This window comes from Micromys minutus (assembly GCF_963924665.1).
Source record: "Micromys minutus genome assembly, chromosome: 2".
NCBI classification, from domain to species: Eukaryota; Metazoa; Chordata; class Mammalia; order Rodentia; family Muridae; genus Micromys; species Micromys minutus.
Genome location: NC_137971.1, coordinates 14501134 through 14520747, shown reverse-complemented (window position 1 = coordinate 14520747; position 19614 = coordinate 14501134). Strand labels below are relative to the sequence as shown.

The 19614-nt window shown below is 47.0% G+C and overlaps 1 protein-coding gene across 2 annotated transcripts; it reads right to left on the bottom strand.

Moving 5' to 3' along the window:
• Positions 1–1614: 1614 nt before the first annotated feature.
• On the bottom strand, positions 1615–18477 carry ACTR1A (actin related protein 1A). 2 transcript variants are annotated; one of them, XM_080911731.1, is made up of 11 exons: positions 18377–18477; positions 11629–11693; positions 9643–9718; positions 8866–8991; positions 6933–7057; positions 5655–5871; positions 5006–5098; positions 4344–4518; positions 4169–4230; positions 3372–3412; positions 1615–3221 (listed from the first exon to the last, which is right to left on the bottom strand). In XM_080911731.1, exons 1-11 carry the CDS (start codon positions 18422–18424, stop codon positions 3119–3121), a joined length of 1131 nt encoding a protein of 376 aa, XP_080767857.1. In that variant the 5' UTR covers positions 18425–18477; the 3' UTR covers positions 1615–3118. The 2 variants fall into 2 exon arrangements, with proteins under 2 accessions (XP_080767857.1, XP_080767858.1); XM_080911732.1 differs by lacking the exon at positions 4169–4230.
• Between the last annotated feature and the right edge of the window lie 1137 nt (positions 18478–19614).

Here is a 19614-nt window from a genome sequence, read left to right as displayed (position 1 = left end):
CCCAGCAGGCCTCTAAATGCTAAAAAGGCTCATCTCATTTCAAATCAAGTAAAGCCAGTCATTCCGATTCTTTGAGTCTGAGCTGTTGTGTGGGAGGCAGGCGGGCAGGGTTGTGGGGGGGAGGGTTGGGAAACAGGAAAAGTTCCCCAAGATAATTTTCTTAGAGATACTAGGATAAAATTGAAAATCGCAAGCTGAATTGGTGACTTGTGCCTATAATACCAACATTTGGAGAGCTGAGGCAGGATTGCCTCAAGTTCAAAGCTACCCTAAAAAGCAACCAACAGACCCCACAAAAAACTACTGACACCACCATCAAATGAATCCTGCAGACTGCTGGGTGATCAGGCCCTGAACCAGTTACCTCAGCACACTTCCCACACACCATTGCAGAACAGTTGCAAAAAGAAGCCTCTGCTGCCTAGGACCTCTCAGCCCAGAAATCACCTGAGCAGCTTCCAAAACACCAGTGCCTGAGCCTCCGCCAACATTCTGGTTGGATAGGTCTTAACAGTGGTATAGCCCTTATATACACTGAAGGCCTCCGTGTGGGTTCTGAGGGTCTGCACAGGGGAGCAGACTTTCTAGAGCAGTGGTTCTCTTTCTGTGGTTCTGCAAGTCTTTTATGAAATGAATCAATACACCCATGTTGTATAGTTATTTGGGGAGTGTAAACATTTGTTTAGGTATTTGGCAACTTCCTTTTAGATATAGGAATTTGTTTTTTTTGAGACGGGGGTTTCTTCTTAGTGTAGCCCTGGCTGTCCTGGAACTTACTCTGTAGACCAGACTGGCCTCAAAATCAGGGATCCATCTGCTTCTGCATCCTGAGTGCTGGGATAAAAAGGCAATTACCACTGCACCCAGCTCCCTTAACTTAAAGAGGAATTCCTTATCTCATTTATTTGTATGTAGACTGGAGGTCAAAGGTCAGCTTGCTGCATGGTCAGTTCTATGTGGGTCTGGGAGTCAGACTTGTTGGTATCTGCCCTCTGTCTGCAGTCATCTCACTAGACCAAGCTCTTCCATCTTCCATTCCCGAATGACTTGTGGTGGGTGATGGGTACTGAGGTTGAAAGCAGGGCTTCATGCTTGCTAGGCAAGTGCTCTGCTACTATAAACCCCAGCTCTCTTCACTTTGAGACAGGATCTCATTAAGTTGTGGAGACCGGCTCAAAACTCAGTCTGTGACCAACACAGCTCTTAAACATGTGTCTCTTGCCGTGGTCACCCGAGTAGCTAGGATTACAGGCCTGGTTCAAATGTCTTAAATTAGTTTTAAGAACCTGTGCTTTAGGCCAGGTGTGGTGGTGCACACCTTTAACCCCAGCACTGGCGGGAGAGGGGGGAGGGGCAGATCTTTGTGAAGCTCAAGGTCAGCCTAGAGAGGGTTCAGGACTGTCAGGACACAGAGAAACCCTATCTCAGAAAGACAACAAACATCCTCTGTTCTCAAAGATGAAGTGAGGCTTTGCCCACGGATTTGAGTATTCCCAGGAATTAGACCCTCAGTTCTCTTCCCATCCACCCTGTACAGGTTGGGGTATATGGTCTGCAGATCACTTTCAGGGAGCACTGGTCACAGAAAGAGGTCAGACTGATGCATCTATCGGAACGACTTTATTTAAGTACACTGGGCCCCACCAGGCGACGTGGCTTTGCGAGGCTGTGCAAGGGCAGGCTTGGGCTGAGGTGAGCTGGCTAAGCACGCTGCAGTCCACGGGTTGCCACACTGACTTCACATACACCAGCTTCGCTTTCCATCTGGCAGGGCCTTTGGTCATAGGATGGTGGAGAGAGAATACTGTCTGGAATCTGGAACTGAGGTGAGACTTGGTATCACTGGTGAGAGTGCCGGTGAAGACAGGCTCACCCTGGCTTTGTACCAAGTACAAAGGCCCTTGGACCACTTCTGAGAGCAAGACTGGAGCCCATGAGATCTTGGCACTTTGGTCTGGCCCCTTCTTTCCAATCTGACCAAACTAGAAGGGGTCTCCTTGCCACTTAGTGCCCTGGTCAATTAGAGTAGCAAAAGGCAACATGGTTAACTGCAGCTTGCTTTGTTTTAAAGGGTCTAGATCTCCAACACACCTCCTTTGAAGGGGCCTCTGCCAAAGAGTGATGCTACTTCCTGTCTTAGAAAATCCAACCACAACCAGCCTGTTGGTTCCAGGGCAGTGAGCAAGTGGGGTTAGGAGAAGGAAGAGGCTGGTTGGAGTGCCTTTGTGTGCAGCCTCCAATCCCACAGGGTCCTGAGGCCCATGAATACTGTCAGTTCACCATCAGCAGGAAATGGCGGAGCCCCTGATATTGTGGAAAGCCTAGATGCTGTAAACATTAGTGTAAGCAAGGTGACAGGTGAACAGGAGACAGTGAGCCCTCTCTGTAGTCCCTTTACTGAACAAACATGTCAATAAATAAAACCGTGGCGATGGTATTGAAACCAGGATGGATGAGAAGCAAACAGCAGGACCTGGAGCCCACAGTCCTTACGGTGTCCCTGGACCCCTGAAGCTACCTCCCGTCCTTTCCAAATGCCCAGTGTGGTCCTAATTCCTACCTGGCTCCCAGGTGGACATGAGTATACCCTGCTCTCTCCTGAACCCAGTCTCTAACCACCGCTAGAGTGCTTTTTCAAACGAAACCAAACCAGACAGAACTTAACCCCAGCCCCAGTTCTCAGTCTGGTCCAGAGGCATGGACAGCACAGAAAGATGAGCAGGGGAGACGGAAGCTGCCTCGGGCCTCAGGGCACTTGGTGGGGTGGGGCGGGGCCAGCCCAGCCTAGATTGGCAGCAGCAAGGTCTGTCTATGGTAATAACCATAGTTCCACACAGCCAGCCAAAGGCCTGGCTGAGAAAGGAGTGGGCCTCTGCCGAGCTCTTCCTGTAAGGGGCCAGTGAGTAGTCAACCCCAGGCCTCAGGTCATCACCATCGTGGGTAGTTCAATGTCCTCTCTGGGCCCAGGATTTCTGGGCCGTACGGCACTCGGTAGTCACACACACTCATACCATACCCACACACTCACTCACACACACAGGCAGTTCCTCTCAAACACTCCAACTCAAGAAAGAGAGTTTTAAAGTGGAGTTCAGAGAGAAGTGGTGATGTTGCAACTTTAGAAGGTTTTCCTGTGGATGGATCGGGCACCATCTTCTTCATATTCCTTCTTAGAGACCCACATCTTCTTAAAGGTGTCCAGGGAAGCAAGGATAGAGCCTCTGGAGTGGAGAGAACCCAGAGAAGCAGCATGAGTGAGTGAAACTGTGCAGCCAGTCAACCCCCCCCCTTTTTTTTAAAGGGACAAGGTAGGATGGTGGAATGGTCAGAACCTTGATTCCCAGTCTGCTCTTATTTCATGGGCTACTCACCCAATCCATGTGGAATACAGTCTCTCCTGGGGTGCAGATATCTGCAGAGGGGAATGGAAAGAGGAATCTCAAACACCCAGACCCTAGCTATCCCTCTCTTTTACGTGTGTGTTCTCAGATGTGTAGGAGCACATGTACAGGTGGATATGCACATGTGTGTTCGTGGAGGCCGTGCTGACAGCTGGAATCCTCCTTGATCATGCTCTACTTGCTTTACTGAAGCAAGAGTCTCTTCCTGAGCCCAGAGCTTGCCAGGTTTGACTTATCTACCTAGCCCTTGAGGACCTTATGTTTCTAATCTCCCAAATGCTGCCATTATAAGAGGCTGCCATGCCTACCTGGCTTTGATGTGAATTCTGGGGAATCTGAACTCTGGTTCTAATGCTTGCACAGCAAGTGCTGAAGCAGCATCTTCTCAGCCCCACTCCGATCCCTGCTCACCCTCTCGCTGTCTCACTGCTAAGTGTAATGGATGCAAGCCATGCAGTAGGCTCTTTGCAGAGCTGTGGTCAGCCTGACCCTATGTAGAGAAATGCACCTATGGCAGGAATTAGATGCCTTCGTTTGGAACTGTCCTTCCCACGCTCAGAAGGCAAACAGCATGCCAGGGCTGGGAGAGGGCATGGCAACAGTAGGGTCAAACTGTCAATTCAGTTTTCCTGACAGACCATAGCTAGGACCATGGGTGCTGGTGTTGTGCTGCCTGAAGAGCTTGGGGAGACCAGCAGGGGACAGAGCCACCCTGCCCTCTAAGTGTGGAGCCCCACTGTGCCCAACTGGCCTCCAGTATGCCCTACCCTGATCTTCACGTCTTTTGGAGCTAATTTCTTCACTTCACTCAGTAGTCTGTCTCCAAAACCTAAAAAACAAAAAGAACAGAAAAAGAGATTCCCTCAAATTCATTCTTTGGGTATTCGATTCCTGTAGGATGAGGATGCTTCCCTAACAAGGGTCGCAAGAGCAAAGACCAACCTTTGAAGAGAGTAGAACCTCCTGAGAGGACAATGTTGGAAAAGAGTGTGCGCCGTAAATCCATGTCAGACTTCTGGATAGCAAACACCAGCACCTCGTGAATACCTTCACTCTCCTCGCCGATCAAGTCTGGCCTGAACAGCAGCTCAGGGGCCCGGAACCTGGAAGGGCCGATCTGCAGGGTAAAGAGCCAGCTTGAGAGGTTGGGCTGAGACTGAGGTCCTCTGGACCTGGGACCAGAAGAGGTCTTTCTGTCTATCTCAGGTGTCTGTGACGTCCAGGCTGAAGACAAACCTGTGACAAGGTCTCAAGGAGCAAAGGCAGGGCTCCCAGGAACAAACGGAGAAACAGTTCTGGGAAACTAGGAGGGGAAGTACTTACCTTACTACGAGCTCCGGCATTTTCTAGCTAAGAGACCTCTGGCATTAACACTCTTGGAAATGTCTTATCAATGGGGGTTCCAGGGAGCAGTGACCTCACTAATCTGTACCCAGGGATGGGTGGGGACAGCAAGCACTACACACACACTCCCTAGGGAAGTCCCTCTAGGGCTGCTTCCCTTTATATAGAGAAGCACTGGGCTGCTGTGATCTCAGTTCTGCTGGTCAGGCCCAAAGCTTAATGGTGGGTGTGAGGGGAAAGGAGAAAAACGTGGGCACTACCTCAATGGTGCTGCCATCGGGCAGATAGTACTGAGCCTTCTCCGTCTCCAGTGTCTCATCCTTCTGGGGGTTTATGGACAGGTAGCAAGCTCTCTGCAGAATCAAATATGACAGTGATATTTGCAGGAAACCTAGTGTACTCTCAGGCAAAGGCCCACAGGAGTGACATGCTTGTGTGCAGTGACTGCCCACCAACAGGGACAGAGGTCTGTCACCATGCCTGGGGACACTTAAACGTTAGTTCTTGTTCTACTTTCCTGGTAAACAAACCTGGGAACTTGGCTCCGTAGCTCCCAGGCCTGTGACTAAGTTTAGCCAGGTTCAGGCATCTTTCTTCTGCCTCTGTATGATTCTGGCTTCCCATGACCAATTCAGAGGTTTCCCCACAACCACATATGGTAGGAGGGTTTAATTTACTTCAGAAGAAAGAATTTCAACTTCTCGAAGGATGTGAACTTAAACCTGCCCGGCTTAGGGACTGGAAACAGTTCCTTTCCCATAAGATGGCAGCATTCAGAAAGGCAAAGAGGAGAGATGCACACAGGTATCAGGAGGTCCAGACCCAGGACCCGGGAAGAAGCATCCTCCCTCTCTACTCTTAGGGTTACTATTCCCCATCCCACCCCTCAGCCCACAGGACAGTACTCACTTCCTTTATGGCCTTGACAATCTCAAACTCAGAGGAGGAGTGGAAATCATAGCCCTCCTTTCGTAGGTAGAGTCGGAGGAAGCGCGAGACGTCTCGGCCGGCAATGTCGATGCGCATGATGGAATGGGGCATAGCAAAGCCTTCATAAATCGGGACCGCATGGGTAACACCATCCCCAGAATCCAACACCACACCTGTGGTTCTGCCTGTGGCATAACTGAGGCAAAGGGACAAACCATTACTGAGCTCTCTACGCACTCTAGAAGGAAATCCACGTGTTAAAGCTCCAAGTCAGCGGAGCTCTGGGTCTTGGTCCACTCTTCTCTTGGGCCATGAGTAGGCTGGGTGCTAGGGAGACCCTGAAATACTGAATGAAGAGTACAGCCTGGCGTTTACTGTCCTGGGGGACCTGACCTAAAGCAGTTTCAACTTCCAAGAGAAGAGGGAAAACACAGCCATCGGAGGAGAAGGGTCTGCTCTTTGCTTTCCCTGAGAGCTATGTCTTTCCCACACTGCCTCTGATGTCAGCCCACAGTTTTGTTTTCTGTTTTTGTTTTTAGAGTCCAAATAGCAGACATGAGAATCAAGAACAGTGGCAAACCCTGACTCAGACTCAGTGTTCAGAGAGTAACAGGTAAGTCAGCTTGCGCATCCCGTGTGCTACAGCAACGCTGCCAGCCATGGCTGGATTTAGTCCTACAGGAATGCTGACCCAGCAGTATCAGACGGAGAGTTCCATTTGTTTAGAGGTTAGAAATTTAGATTTGGATAAGAAATCCTTCAATTTATTTTGTTTTGGGAGGGTGCTGGGACCAAACCCTAGGCCTCTGCAGATGATAGGCAAGGGCTCATTGCCAGTACAGGAAACCTCCCAGCTGCAAATGCTGGCTCAGAATTTAACAAGGTCAAATACCCAGTCTGTGCAGGTCACAGGTACCCTCTCGGCAGCTGGTGGGGGTAGGCATGATGCAGGGTGAGCAGTGCGGCAGGTGTGGTGCTGCCTACATCACATGTCAGCAGACTGGCAGACCGGCTGGCACAGTCCACACAGTGAATAGTGGGATGCATTAAGGAACCCTGAGGAAGGGCCGAGGCAGTGTGTGACTACAGACCTGGACCCCAAACCTGAGAGCACTGGGTACCTGCCACCCTTTGCCTTTGGTTTATCTGTGGATAGTCTAGTTTGAGTAGGTTTCTTTCCCTTAGCTCTTCCTCCCTGGGACAGTGTCTGTGGAGGCTCAGGTTACCCAGAGGCCACAGGGCCAGGCTGCTACTCACAGGCTAAGCACAGCTTGCATGGAGATGAAGAGAGCTGGCACATTGAAGGTCTCGAAGAAAACTTCTGCAGCTCGCTCCCGGTTTTTCCGAGGGTTTAAAGGCGCCTCAGTCAGGAGCACAGGATGCTGGGAAAAGAGGCCCAGGAGGCAGGCAGTGAGGTCAGCTTTCTACCCTGGTGACCCTGCCTTGAAAGTCTGTTGTCCAGGGGCCTTTGTCAGCTGAGGCTGTCACAAGCCATGCCGAGGCAGTGTCTTTACTCTGCAATGTCACATCCTAAAGCTCCATTCTGTCCTTACCCTAACCTAAGAGAGCACCTCCTTGTCCACCAAAGCTACTCTGTAGGTCTCTCTGTCTGCTGTGGTCGCCTACTTGTCAATGTGGTTGCTGGGAATTGAACTCAGGACCTCAGGAAAAGCAGTCAGTGCTCTTAACCACTGAGCCATCTCTCCAGACCTCTCCTCTCCTTTTTTTAATATATGGATTTTTTTTTTTTTAAAAATGGTTTTGTTTTTATGGTACTGAAAATTGTTTCCCATGCACTCCTCAGAGAGCTATATTTCCAGCCCTTTTACTTATTTACTTATTTTTATTATTTTTTAAAAAGATGTATTTACACCCTGGCTGGTTTAGAACTTGCTATGTAAACCAGGCTAGCCTCTGACTCAAAAGATTTACCTGCCTCTGTTTCTTAAGTACCGGGATTAAAGAAGTGTACCACCACGCCCGGTCTATTTACATTTAAATTATTTTAAATTATGTTTATGTATGTGTATTTATATATGTAAATGCAGGGACTGGTGGAGGCTAGACCCCTTGGAGGTGGAGTTACATGGGTTATGAATCATCCTGCATGAGTACTGGGAACAGAGCTCAGGTTCTCTGGAAGAGCAGAACTCGTTCTTAACTGCTGAGCCATCTCTTCAGACATATGGAATGCTTTTGAGAGCCTGACCATTTCCTCTCCCTGAAAACTGACACATTCTCCTTTTATTCTCCCAGAGTCGTTTCCTTGGAAGTTAATGGGTACAGGATCTGACGGATATGGGTTCAAATCTCACTTCTACTCCTTTATTCATTAATGACTTTGGAAATACCACTTTGATTTTCTGATCTCCTTTTCTTTTTCTTTTTATCTTTCTACATTTATTTATCGTGTGTGTGTGTGTGTGTGTATACATGCACACGTGAAGGGCAATGGTCACCTTGTAAAGTTGGTTCTCTTGTCTACTTAGCAACTTGCTGCCCTAATTTTTTTGTTTTCTATCTTCTTGACACATGTAGGCCTGGTTGGCTTAAAGAGGCTTCATAGCTAAGGACCTCCTTGAACCCCTAGCCTCCTGGTATTACAGCTGTATACCACCATGCCTAGTTTGCTTTTCTATTTTCTTGTTGTAAGAGGGAGATAAATTTATCCAGGTCTTTTAGTTTTGTTCTTATGTTTTATGTTTATTACAAGTACATATGTACGTGCACATGCTTAGGTGCCCTCAGATACCAGAAGAAGACATCAGATCTGCCTGGAACTGGAGCTAAAGATGGTTGTGAGCTGCCATGTGGGTGCTGGGAACCAAACTGGGGTCCTCTGTGAGCACAGCAAGTGTTAACCGCAGAGCCATCTCTCCAGCCCCTAATTTTGTTTTCTGAGATAAGAGTCTTGCTACATAGCCCTAGACTGGTCTCAAATGTTCCTCAGCCTGCTGCCTCTGCCTTCCAGGTGCTAGCATCATAAGCACATCACGACACCTAACTTCAGTTCTAATATATTAGTAGGAATGGTGTGGAGATAAGATTAGAGTATATCTGGACGTACACAGCTCAGTGCTGTACATATGACAGTCATCACGGTCATTCTCATCCTCCTCAGCATCTCTGGGGTGGAGTTCTACGCAGCTCAGCACCCTGCACAGCAGGGTCCTGCACACAGGCCTCTCACCTCTTCTGAGAAAGTCTGCAGCTGGTCCTTAGAATAGACATATTGCCAGATGCGTTCCATGTCATTCCAGTCCTTGACGATGCCATGTTCCATGGGATAACGGATTGACAGCAGCCCCCGGTGTTCCTGCAAGTAGAAGGTACAGTCTGTAGCAGTCCGGTTCTGCCTGGTATCCTGCCCTCCCAGCCTAGGGTACAGGTAGAATCACTGTCCAGGAACCTCTTCCCCAGGTCCCAGCCCTGTCTTCATCCACACTGAGTGTAGGCATTTATTCTCTAAGTCGGACTCTCTGAGTGAGCAGCAGAGAAGAAGGCTTCCGAATTTCCATGGCCCAGCTGCCCTGTGCACCCAGCTCATTGCCTGGTTCTGAGACACAGTGTCCTGGCTCTTACCTCAGTTCTTGGGACCAAAATGGGCAGCAATGGCTCCGTAGTTAGGTTTCCTAGAGCCTGTCTGAGGGCTTTGCCAAAGCTGGGTAATTAACTCATTCCTTGGATAGGCAAGATTGGATTTCCCCTCTGAATCACTCTTGCCAAAAATATACCCGAGCCAATCAATCTAATGACTGCAAGACAGTGATGGGACATAGAGATACAGTAACAGTGCCATTTTCTAGACTGGTCTCTGTGCCACCATGTGGGGTTGCAGATATGTCTTCTTTAAAGCCTGAGTCTGCTCTTGGGGGAAAAACGACCCCTTTCCTCATTGCTATGTTCACTGTGGTGGATAGGCAAGTCCTCCACAGTTCAAGGCTTCTTCTATTAAATTGGGAATTACCTCAGCTTTGGGGCCAATGAAGATGTCGCCTTCGAGGGCTCCTGCCATGACTCGAACATGTTTGGGTCTGCCCACACTAGAGAAGACAGCAGAAAGGAATAGTTCTTATTTCAGGCCAGATGTCGAAGAGCACAGTCCAGATACAGCAATGTCCCCTCATACTACTGTGTGCATCTCCAAACGGGGAGGGGTCAGTTAATTTCCATGTCCTTCCTTATACTTTTTTCTGTCTGTTATATAAAGAACATGTACTATTTGGAGTTACCTGCATATTATCTATTCTTATTATATTGTTTTATAAATAATATCTCTAGTTCTATTTTCCCAATGTGCATTAGATGGAGATAGATTCTAAATGGGGCTGGAGAGATGGCTCAGCAGTTAGAGCACTGTCTGCTTTCCAGGGTCCTGAGTTCAGTTCCCAGCGACCACCAGGTAGCTCACAGCCATCTATCCTGGGATCTAATGCTCTCTTCTGGCATGCAGGTGCATACGCAGACAGAATACTCAATAAATCTTAAGAAAGAAAGAAAGAAAGGAAGAAAGAAAGGAAGGAAGGAAGGAAGGAAGGAAGGAAGGAAGAAGGATAAAGAAAGCATCTGAGCAAGGTGGCACATGCCTTTAAAAAAACGATTTTGTAAATGGCCAGGCAGTGGTGGAGCATACCTTTAATTCCAGCACTTAGGAGGCAGAGGCAGAGGCAGAGGCAGAGGCAGACAGATGTCTTAGTTTGGAGCCAACCTGATCTACTGAGTTCCAGAACAGCCAGGGCTACATAAAGAAACCCTGTCTTGAAAAAAAGATTTATAAATAAATGGTGAACCAAAAAAAATTTGGAGTAGCTCAGTGCCAGAGCCTAACATGTATACAGCCCTGTATTTCATCTCTATACAAAAAAGAAAGGAAAAAAAGAAGTCAAAAAGAAAAAAAGATCTTTTATCTCTTAAGTCACCATCCTAGGATTACTGAGTCTGTGATGCTGCTGCCAGGTGACCCCTTTCCTTCCCAGGTAAGGACTCCCTAGTCTGCTGCGCCATCTTCTTCTAGTAATCTCTCCCTTGCAGAAAAGCGCTGAGCCCTCAGTCTAAGACAACAAATGTGGTTTAACTTTAAATAAACTCTGTGCTGGAAAATGGGAGAATTAAAAAGATGTTTAAAAAATGTATTTAGTTGAAGCTGGAAAGATGGCTCAGTGGTTGACTGGATGACTGCTCTTCCAGAGGTCCTGAGTTCAATTCCCAGCAACCACATGGTGGCTCACAACCATCTGTCATGGGATCTGATGCCCTCTTCTGGTGTGTCTGAAGATACCTACAGTGTACTCACACACATAAATCAATAACTCTTGGTTTTTTTGAGACAGGGCCTTTCTATGTAGTCCTGGAACTCTATGTAGATCCAGTTGGCCTCCCAAATGCTGGATTAAAGGCATGAACCACCACACCCAGCTTTAGAATCAATTTTTTGGTTTTGTTTTTTGAGACAGGGTTTCTCTGTGCAGCCTCAGCTGTCCCAGATCTCCCTCTGTGGACCTCACTGGCTTCAAACTCACAGAGATCCACCTGTCTCTATCTCTCCAGTGCTAGGATTAAAGGCATGCACCACCATGACAGGCAGAATCAGATGTTTAAAAAGAGGACCAGCAAGATGGTTGAGTGGGTAAAGGTTCTGATGTGCCAGTCAGTGACCTGAGTTTGATCTCTGGAATGGCATGAGCTGGGAGGAGTAATCTGTACTCTGACCACACACACATGCTATAGCACCTACCTCCTCCAACTGAATATACTCACACTCACTTAAAAAAGAAGGGGCCTTTGCTGTACTTCTCAAAACATGCCAGATCATATCCCCTATCCCATACCCAGTTCACATCCTTTGCTTATTGTTTTGGGTACCAAGAATTCTTCCTCCTCAACAAGGCAGGGCTGGCCACAGAGCAAAGATGACAAGCTCTCCAGAGATCAGCCAAGCCTCAAAATGACTTACTAGTTTGGAAAGCAGTATTTGGGGATCTGATCACCAGCAAAACCAGCTTTAATCACACCGGATCCCTGGGGAGAGAGGACAAAGAAAAGTGAGAGCCTAGTATGGTTCCATTTCCAGGATGAGAGAAAGCCCTTCATAGGAGTGTAGGAACGTGAATATACACCCAGGAGAAGGGACTAGAAGCAGTGATCAGGACTTCCACTGCATCCTCAGCGAACTGTTCAAGTCCTCTGTAGTTTTCTCCTTGACTGCATGGAACAGATCTTACTTTGAGCATTGCATATAACATTGATACCAATAATATTAATACACATAACACTGACAGGAGATAGCTCATCAGATCAAAGCACTTGCCATGCATGTCTACTGAAAAGAAACTTACTTTCTGCTCTCCACATGTGTGCTGTGGTGTGTAAACACTGCATTCTCTACACATGTATACAATAATAATAAATAAAATGAAATTTAAAAATATGAATAAAGGGAAGAGAAAAAACAGAAAGCATGAAAATTGAAATTATCTAGAAGTTACACATTTTAGTACATATTGGGAGGCAGGGAGCTGCATTCTTTCCCATTCTACTGGCATAGGATGCTTTCAACCCACATTCCCACCTTAGGCTGCACTCTCCCTGTCCCCAGGTCTCTAGGACACATCCTACTACAAGTATCTTGCATGCAAAAGGCATGTTTTCAGGCTCTATTGAAGAGACAGAAGTACTATATTCCATAGAGTTTGGTATTTTTACAAGCCAGTGATTTACTCCTATCTCCTAATAATGAAGAGCAGGGAGGGCTTGCTGACTTGTCTGAAGACAGAAGACAAGATGCAAATTCCTGTTCCAATATTTGGCATGTTGGTTGAAGGCAGTGCCAGGAAAGAACTGAGTTTCTAACAAGCATCTCTTATACCTTCCAGGACCCAACCAATGTAAACACTGACTCTAGGCACTAATACTAACTGTGTGCAGGGAAGACATCGAGATCTGATCTTGCAAATACACTCTATTCCTCCTCCTCCTTTTTTTTTTTTGTTTTTTGTTTTTTGTTTTTTGTTTTGATGATACAAGGTTTCTCTGTGTAGCCCTGACTATCCTGGAATTCACCATGTAGACTAGGCTGGCCTCAAACTCACAGAGCTGCACCTGCCTCTGCCTCTTGAGTGCTGGCATTAAAGGCACGCGCCACCATACATTATCTTCCTTCAGGTTAAACTACTACCATATCTGGTTCCCATGTCCCCCTACCTGATCTGGTCTGCACTCAACCACTTCTGGTGTACAGCAAACTTCCAAAGGCCACATTGCATCAGTTAATATACAAGAGATTCGAGGTAGTCAAGGTCATCTCTGCACCAATGGCTTTCTGGCACGCCCTTGCCTCCCTGCCTCCTGCTCCTCTACAGAGAGGTGTGGAGGGAAGATAGAGGTGATGAGACCAGTCACCTTGGTGTCTGCCTCTGGCAAGTCTGAGGACAGGGATAGGTATGGTGAGAAGTGTAGGAAGGACAGGGAAAGCAGTGTGGAGGGGACTGCAGGAGACAGCAGGGACAGCCAGTTCTCTAGCAGAGGAGGAACCTCTCTTGGCAGAAGAGAGTGAACAGGAGATACTGGGCAAACTCACTGGTTTGGGCAGCAGAATAAGAACCCAGGAAGGTGCGGCTGTGAATTGAACCCAAAGTCTAAGAAGGAGGGGGAATTCTCCTATTGCAAACCCCGAGGCTTGGATGGGTGGGGTGGGTGGAACAGCACTGTGCAAAAGATCTTCAGGAGCCAGTTCAAGTTTCTAATAATTGCTCATTGTCTTCATCAGGGTGTGTGATGCCCACAGACTAGTTGGCTCTTTTGGGAGGGGATTAAGACGTGAGAAATGAAGGTGCGATCTTTACCTTAGACCAGGAGTTAAATTTATTTATATGAGACAGGATTTCACATATCCCATGATGGCCTCAAACCTGTTCTGTAGCAGAAGGTGGCCCTGAATTTCTGATTTCCCTGCTCCTACTTCCTGAATGCTGAGATTACAGGTATGTGCCACTATACATATGTTCAGATCTGAATATTTTAGAGTTGATTTTCCAAGTTGTTTACATTTTAGTTTACTAGCACAAAATCAAGAGTCTGGGTAACAGGATAGGTTATGTTAGATTTAGCTAGTCATCATGACACATGCCTGTAAACAATCCCAATTGGAGGCTGAAGCAGGAAGACCCACAGTTTAAGAAGGCCACATAGCAAGATCTTGTCTCTAAATAAACAAGCAAAAAACAAACAAACAAACAAACAAGCAAGGGGCTAGAGCGATGGCTCAGTGGTCAAGAGTACTAACTGTAGTCTTCCAGAGGATCCAAGTTAGATTTACAGCATCCACACCATGGCTCACAAGGAATGGGCAGTGCTCCACTTCTAAGGGAATCTGATGCCCTCTTCAGGCCTCCTCAGGCACTAATGCATGTGATGTAAAGACATGAAGGCAAAACTAATCTCAAAAAAACCCTCAAACTGCAAAAACAAAACAAACAAACAAAACCCCCTCAAACCCAAGTGAAGCGATGTCAGATTCACGTATTGGTCTCTGGTTTTCTAGCTAGAGTATTAGAGCCCAGTTGCACTCCTGCGCCATCTTGAAGGGTAGCCCCAGCACTCACCATCACTGCACCAAGACAATGCACTGCCCTGTTAGAATTTGTGCTTTCTATGTTTCTCTCCTTCATTCCAAGTTCCTCAAGATCAGAGACATCACAGAGCAGAGTCTGTCACAGACTAGACACTCAAGGGACTAGCTGGTGAGACTCAGATTGGCAGAAAGTTGCCAGGCATGATAGCAAATGACTTTAATCCCAGCACTTGAGAGGCAGGGGCCAGCAAGTTTTGAGTTTAAGGCCAGCCTGGTCTACAAAGCAAGTTTCAAGGCAGCCAGAGACATCCTAGTTTTAAAGTGGGCAGACACAGGATATAGTGGTACAAACCTTTAATCCCAGCACTCAGGGGAAAGAGGCAAGTGGATCTCTATGAGTTCATGGTCAGTCTGGTCTACAAAGTGAGACCCTGACTAAAAACACAGCAAAAAAATATTTTTTTTTTAATTAAAAAAAAAAAAAAAAAAGGCTGAAGAAACCTAAATTCTGAACCTGAGCAAGCCGCTGGAACGCAGCAAGCAGCCCCAGGCAGAGGTGGCACAGGGAAGAGCAGCACTGAGAGGGATGAACTCAGAGGAACCAGACCCAGCTTGTCCCCACAGCCCTTGCAGGCCTGCCAAGATGAGGTGTGGACCAACAGCAGGTGGGAGGTGGTTAGTCTTCTAGCACTAACTGCAACTACCAACCTACTTGTTTTTGTAAATCACAACAAACTTTATATTAACTAGCAATGGTTACAAGCACACGACTGCATGTGAAATCATCTTTCTATTTTTCTGGAAAAATCAGAAAACCAGCTGTATTTGGTGGCACACCCCTGTAATCTCAGCTTGCAGGAGACAGGGAAGCAGGGAGGCAGGACCTTAAGCTGAATCTTGTCTACACAATGAGTCTCCAGGGAGCCAGAGCTTCAGGGTGAGAGCCTTTTCTTATATTTTATTAAAGAAAAGAAACAAGGGCTGGAGATGGAGAGATGGCTCGTCTGTTAAGCACATTTGTTGCTATTCCACAGGACACAGGTTCATTTCCCAAGCATCAACTCAGAAGCATCTAACTGATGCCAGTTCTAAGGCATCCGATGCCCTCTTCTGACTTACTCAGGCATGCATGTGGTACTTGTATCTAAATCTCAAAAAAGAAAAAAGAAACAAGGGGCTGACGAGATAGTGCATCAGCTAAGAGAACTTGCTGTTCTTCCGGAGGACTGGCGTCTGTTTCCTAGTTTCCTACCATCCACACTGAATGGCTCATAACCACCTGTAACTCCAGCTCCAGGGATCCAAGGCAGGGGAGCTGGTGGGATGGACAGACTGCTCCTGCACTGCTAATACCAAAGCAAAACTGACAACTTATTTATTTATTTAATGTATGTGAGTATAATGTTTTCAGACACACCAGAAGAGGGCATCAGATCCCATTACAGATGGTTGTGAGCCACCATGTGGTTGCTGGGAATTGAACTCAGGACCTCTGGAAGAGCAGTCAGTGTTCTTAACCACTGAGCCATCTCTTCAGCCCATGATAACTCTTTAAAAGGAAAAAAAAAAGCCTTTCTTTTAATTATGTGTGTATGTGTACATCTTGTGTGTGGGTCTGTCTATATGAGTGCAAGAGGGTGTCTGAGCCTCTGGAACTTGAGTGACAGGTTGTAACCTGCCTTTGTGGGTGCTAGGAATCAAGCGTTGGTACTCTTCCAGAGAACCGCTGAGCCATTTCTTCAGTCTGAGATAGATCATTTCTATGCATTTTTTCTTTCAACTAAGAAAAATGTAGACTTAACACACAGGAACTGGCTAAAGACTTTAGTTGGTGTTGTTTAGATATTAACATTGAGAACAAGAATTTAGAAAGACCCTGTCTCAAACGATCAAAGAAAGAAGTGTTATTCAATCATTTATAGAATTACACAGCTGAAACCCCTCATCTTGATTGGGTCCCCCCAACCCCGACACTGGACATCTTTGTTATAATGACAGCTATCACTAGCCGTCTATTTGCCCACTGAGCTAATAAGAAGGCCTGCTTTGGTACACAGTGGTACCAGGCCCTAGGTACTATGTTGAGCTGGGCGAGTAAAGAGAACAGCAGAGAGCTGGAGAGATGGCTCACTAGTTAAGAGCACTAGCTGCAGCCCTTTGGGAGGACAAGAGTTTGGATCCTTCTGCACTGCATTCATGTGAGATAGCTCATAACTACCCGCAACTCTATGAAGAGGAATTTAATGACCTCTTCTGGCCTCTAAAAGCATGAACACACATGCTTTTGCACGTGTGCACATAACACAAACAAGAGAGTGAAAGAAAGGGAGAGAGAAAGAGGGAGAGAAGCAGAACATATGGGGGCTTTGGGTACTGTGTATAGTGGGGTAGAGGGACTAATAAAAAACGAAGGGTCTTACTCCCCTACCCAAAAGGGCTAAAAAGTCTACTGAGGCTAGTGAGGGAGACAAAAACAAAACCCCAAAGTAATGTGTCTCATTTAATCAACCTCGCTCCCATCCCCTGCTGCCAACAATGTCACATCTTAGAGGCTGGCTTCAAACAATGACCTTGCATTTCTCATTCTCCTGTCTCCACCTCTCTAGTGCTGAAATTACAGACACGGAGCATCACACCCGGATGTACACCAGGTTTATGTTGTGCTGGAGATGAAGTCCAGGATTTCACGTATGTCAAACAAGCACTATCATCTGAGCTACCCCCAGCCCCAGCCTCCCCCTTCAAAAAGGCAGTTCACAATAAATACAGCAGCCTTCCTTGAAGTACGGAAGAACTTGGAACTAGATTTCAGTGTGAGTCTTGGATCCTCAACTTTTAAAGTGGATGGTTAAAAAAAAAAAAAAAATCTCCCTAAGCTTCCTCCTGTTCCTGCATAAACCGGAGAAAGCAATCTCCATCCACCCACGGCGAAAAGAACCTAGTGGCATGTCTAGGTCCCAAGGGCCAGAGCATCACAGTTACTCTGAAAAGGTCAGCCTAGGACAGAGGGAACTGATAGTTTGCCTCAATGGAGGAACAGGAAGATTCCAAACGGTATGGGAGGGACCAAACCTTTGAGTGAAATACAGAGACTGGAGACAACTGCCCCCCCTCATAAACGCAATATTTAGGTTCTTTCTATTTGTTTTTATCGAAGCATTTATGGAACGATGCTTAGCAAAGGAATGCCATTTAAATAAGGCAATAAAATTGTGGGGGCACCATTGCTACATGACCTTGATCACTTCCACCTTCGGTGTTCCCTTCTGTCTGTGAAAAAAAGCGCCAACTTCCTTCTTAACCATTCACTTTTTGGGAGGCTTCACCTTGCAAGTTGGTGAAAAGCGCCCTGGAAACGTTAGCGCACCCGACAACCACTGTGTCCGATGATCTCCCTGCCTCTCAGGTGGGCACTGCAAACAGGAAAGTGTCTCGCCTGCTTTGTCACTCCCCTTTCTTTTTTACCTTTACTAACTATAATTTATAATCACAAAAATAACTGAAATCCCATGACCATTTCTGGCACTGGATTATCCGGCCCCACCCAGACACAGTTTAGTAAATCGCCCTTCCAGCTCACACCCAAGACAACTGTCCTCCTTCACCGGTGAACCAGCCATCGCCTTCCGCACCCCGAGTTGCCCAGCCAATCCCTACAGCTCTAGTGCACGGCACCGCCCCTTATAGAAGGGAAACACTATGGCGGCCGGAAGAGCGACAAGCACCGGAGCCAATAACTGCAGAGTGCTGTTCTAATCCGGCAAGGCCCAAAGGCGGGACCAATAGGGCAAGATCGACAGCAAGAGCAGCCAATTGAGTGATGGAAAACCAGAGAGAAGGCGGGTGCTATGCTCTAAGAGAACGGTTAAGGCCCTTTGAGCCGAGGGTCCAAGGACCCTTCCCGGACCACAGCTCTTCCCTTTGTCTACCCTCAAATTCTCCATTAGACGGGTGTTGGCTGGCCGCCCTGCCTTCAAACTATGGATGTAAGGAGGACGCGGGCGGCGGCTGCTAAACCCGCCTGACAGGCCGGGCCAGTGACAAAGAGCTGGCGGCCTAGGCTGAAACCTCGGAAACAATCCTTCCTGGGGAAGAACACAGTTCCTTTAAAGATAAAAAAGATGCTACTCACATTGTCGATCACAACAGGCTGGTTGGCGATCACATCGTAGGACTCCATGGCAGAGGAATCTTTCCCTCCGAGGAAGGAACTGCCAGCCCGGTCCGCAGCAAACGCCACTGACACGCATGCGCAGTCTAGTCGCCGGTACAGGGCATCCAGGGAGCGGCCGGACCTCGCTTCCGAAGAACTACAACCCCCAGCATTCTTTGCTCCAAACCGGGTACCAGCCCAGCAGGGTTTAGGAGATTGAACAGTGTATTTCCGACGTATGGTGCCATGGGGTTTGTAGTGTCTGTAGATTAAAGTGCCACAATGTTGATAATTATATTGCATGACTGGACTTGAAGTCCCTTCGAAGGGCTTTCCAGTACACTCTTAAATTTTGGAGTCTGAAGTACTTGTGAGTATTTCAGGGACGGTTGAATTTTACAGATTAATTCTACCTCTCAGCCATTCCTTCATTTGAGCAGTATAAACCATTAATAAACATCTGTGGAACTGTAATGTCGTTCAGTGGTAGAATGCTTGCCCAGCACATACAAGAGCACCAGCAGCACTTGGGATGCTGCTACATGCCTTTAATTCCACCACTTGGGAGGCAAAGGTAGCAGGATCTCTGAGTTTGAGGCTAGCCTAGTTTACAGAGTGAGCTCCAGAACAGTGAGGGACTATACAGAGAAAACCTCGCTTAAAACAACACAAAATACAACGAAAAGCAAACCAAGACAAAACCCATGAAACAAAAGCCAATGGAGGTTATCAAAAATGCCTGTAAGTTGGATGCCATGGAACTACTGGTTCTAAGATATCATCTAAAGGTTTAAAAACTGTTTTAGTATTTTTCTTGAGCTTGACCCTGATGGATGAAGAGAAAGAATAGGTAAATGCTTTTAAAACAGCCGAGCATTTTCCACAGGCACTCTTCAAGTTACTCTTTTTGTCAATAGTTCCAACAAATATTAGAGTTATAATATATTGATAATAATGACACTCAGTCTAATGGAATAATCAGTTGTCAAGCTTATCTTAAAAATCATGTACCAGCAAAACAATGTTAAGCGCTTCTTAGGTGTTTCTTAGAGCTTTCATAGGACCCTAGCACCTCAAGGTACCGCGTCTGTGTTTTTAAACTGGGTTCCTCCTAACACTAGGGGGAGGCCAAGATCCTTGGGACTCTCCCAACATAGGGACAGGGAGGCGGGGTCTATTATCAGGTCACGCCCTCTCCGCTTGTGACTGGCAAAGAC

Coding starts and splice junctions, on each gene's coding strand:
- ACTR1A (XM_080911731.1), bottom strand. CDS start 18,424: ATGGAGTCCTACGATGTGATCGCCAACCAGCCTGTTGTGATCGACAAT. Junction 4,519..5,005: donor CCGATGGCAGCACCATTGAG/GTAGTGCCCACG, acceptor TTTACCCTGCAG/ATCGGCCCTTCCAGGTTCCG. Junction 4,231..4,343: donor AGGTTCTACTCTCTTCAAAG/GTTGGTCTTTGC, acceptor TTTGTTTTTTAG/GTTTTGGAGACAGACTACTG.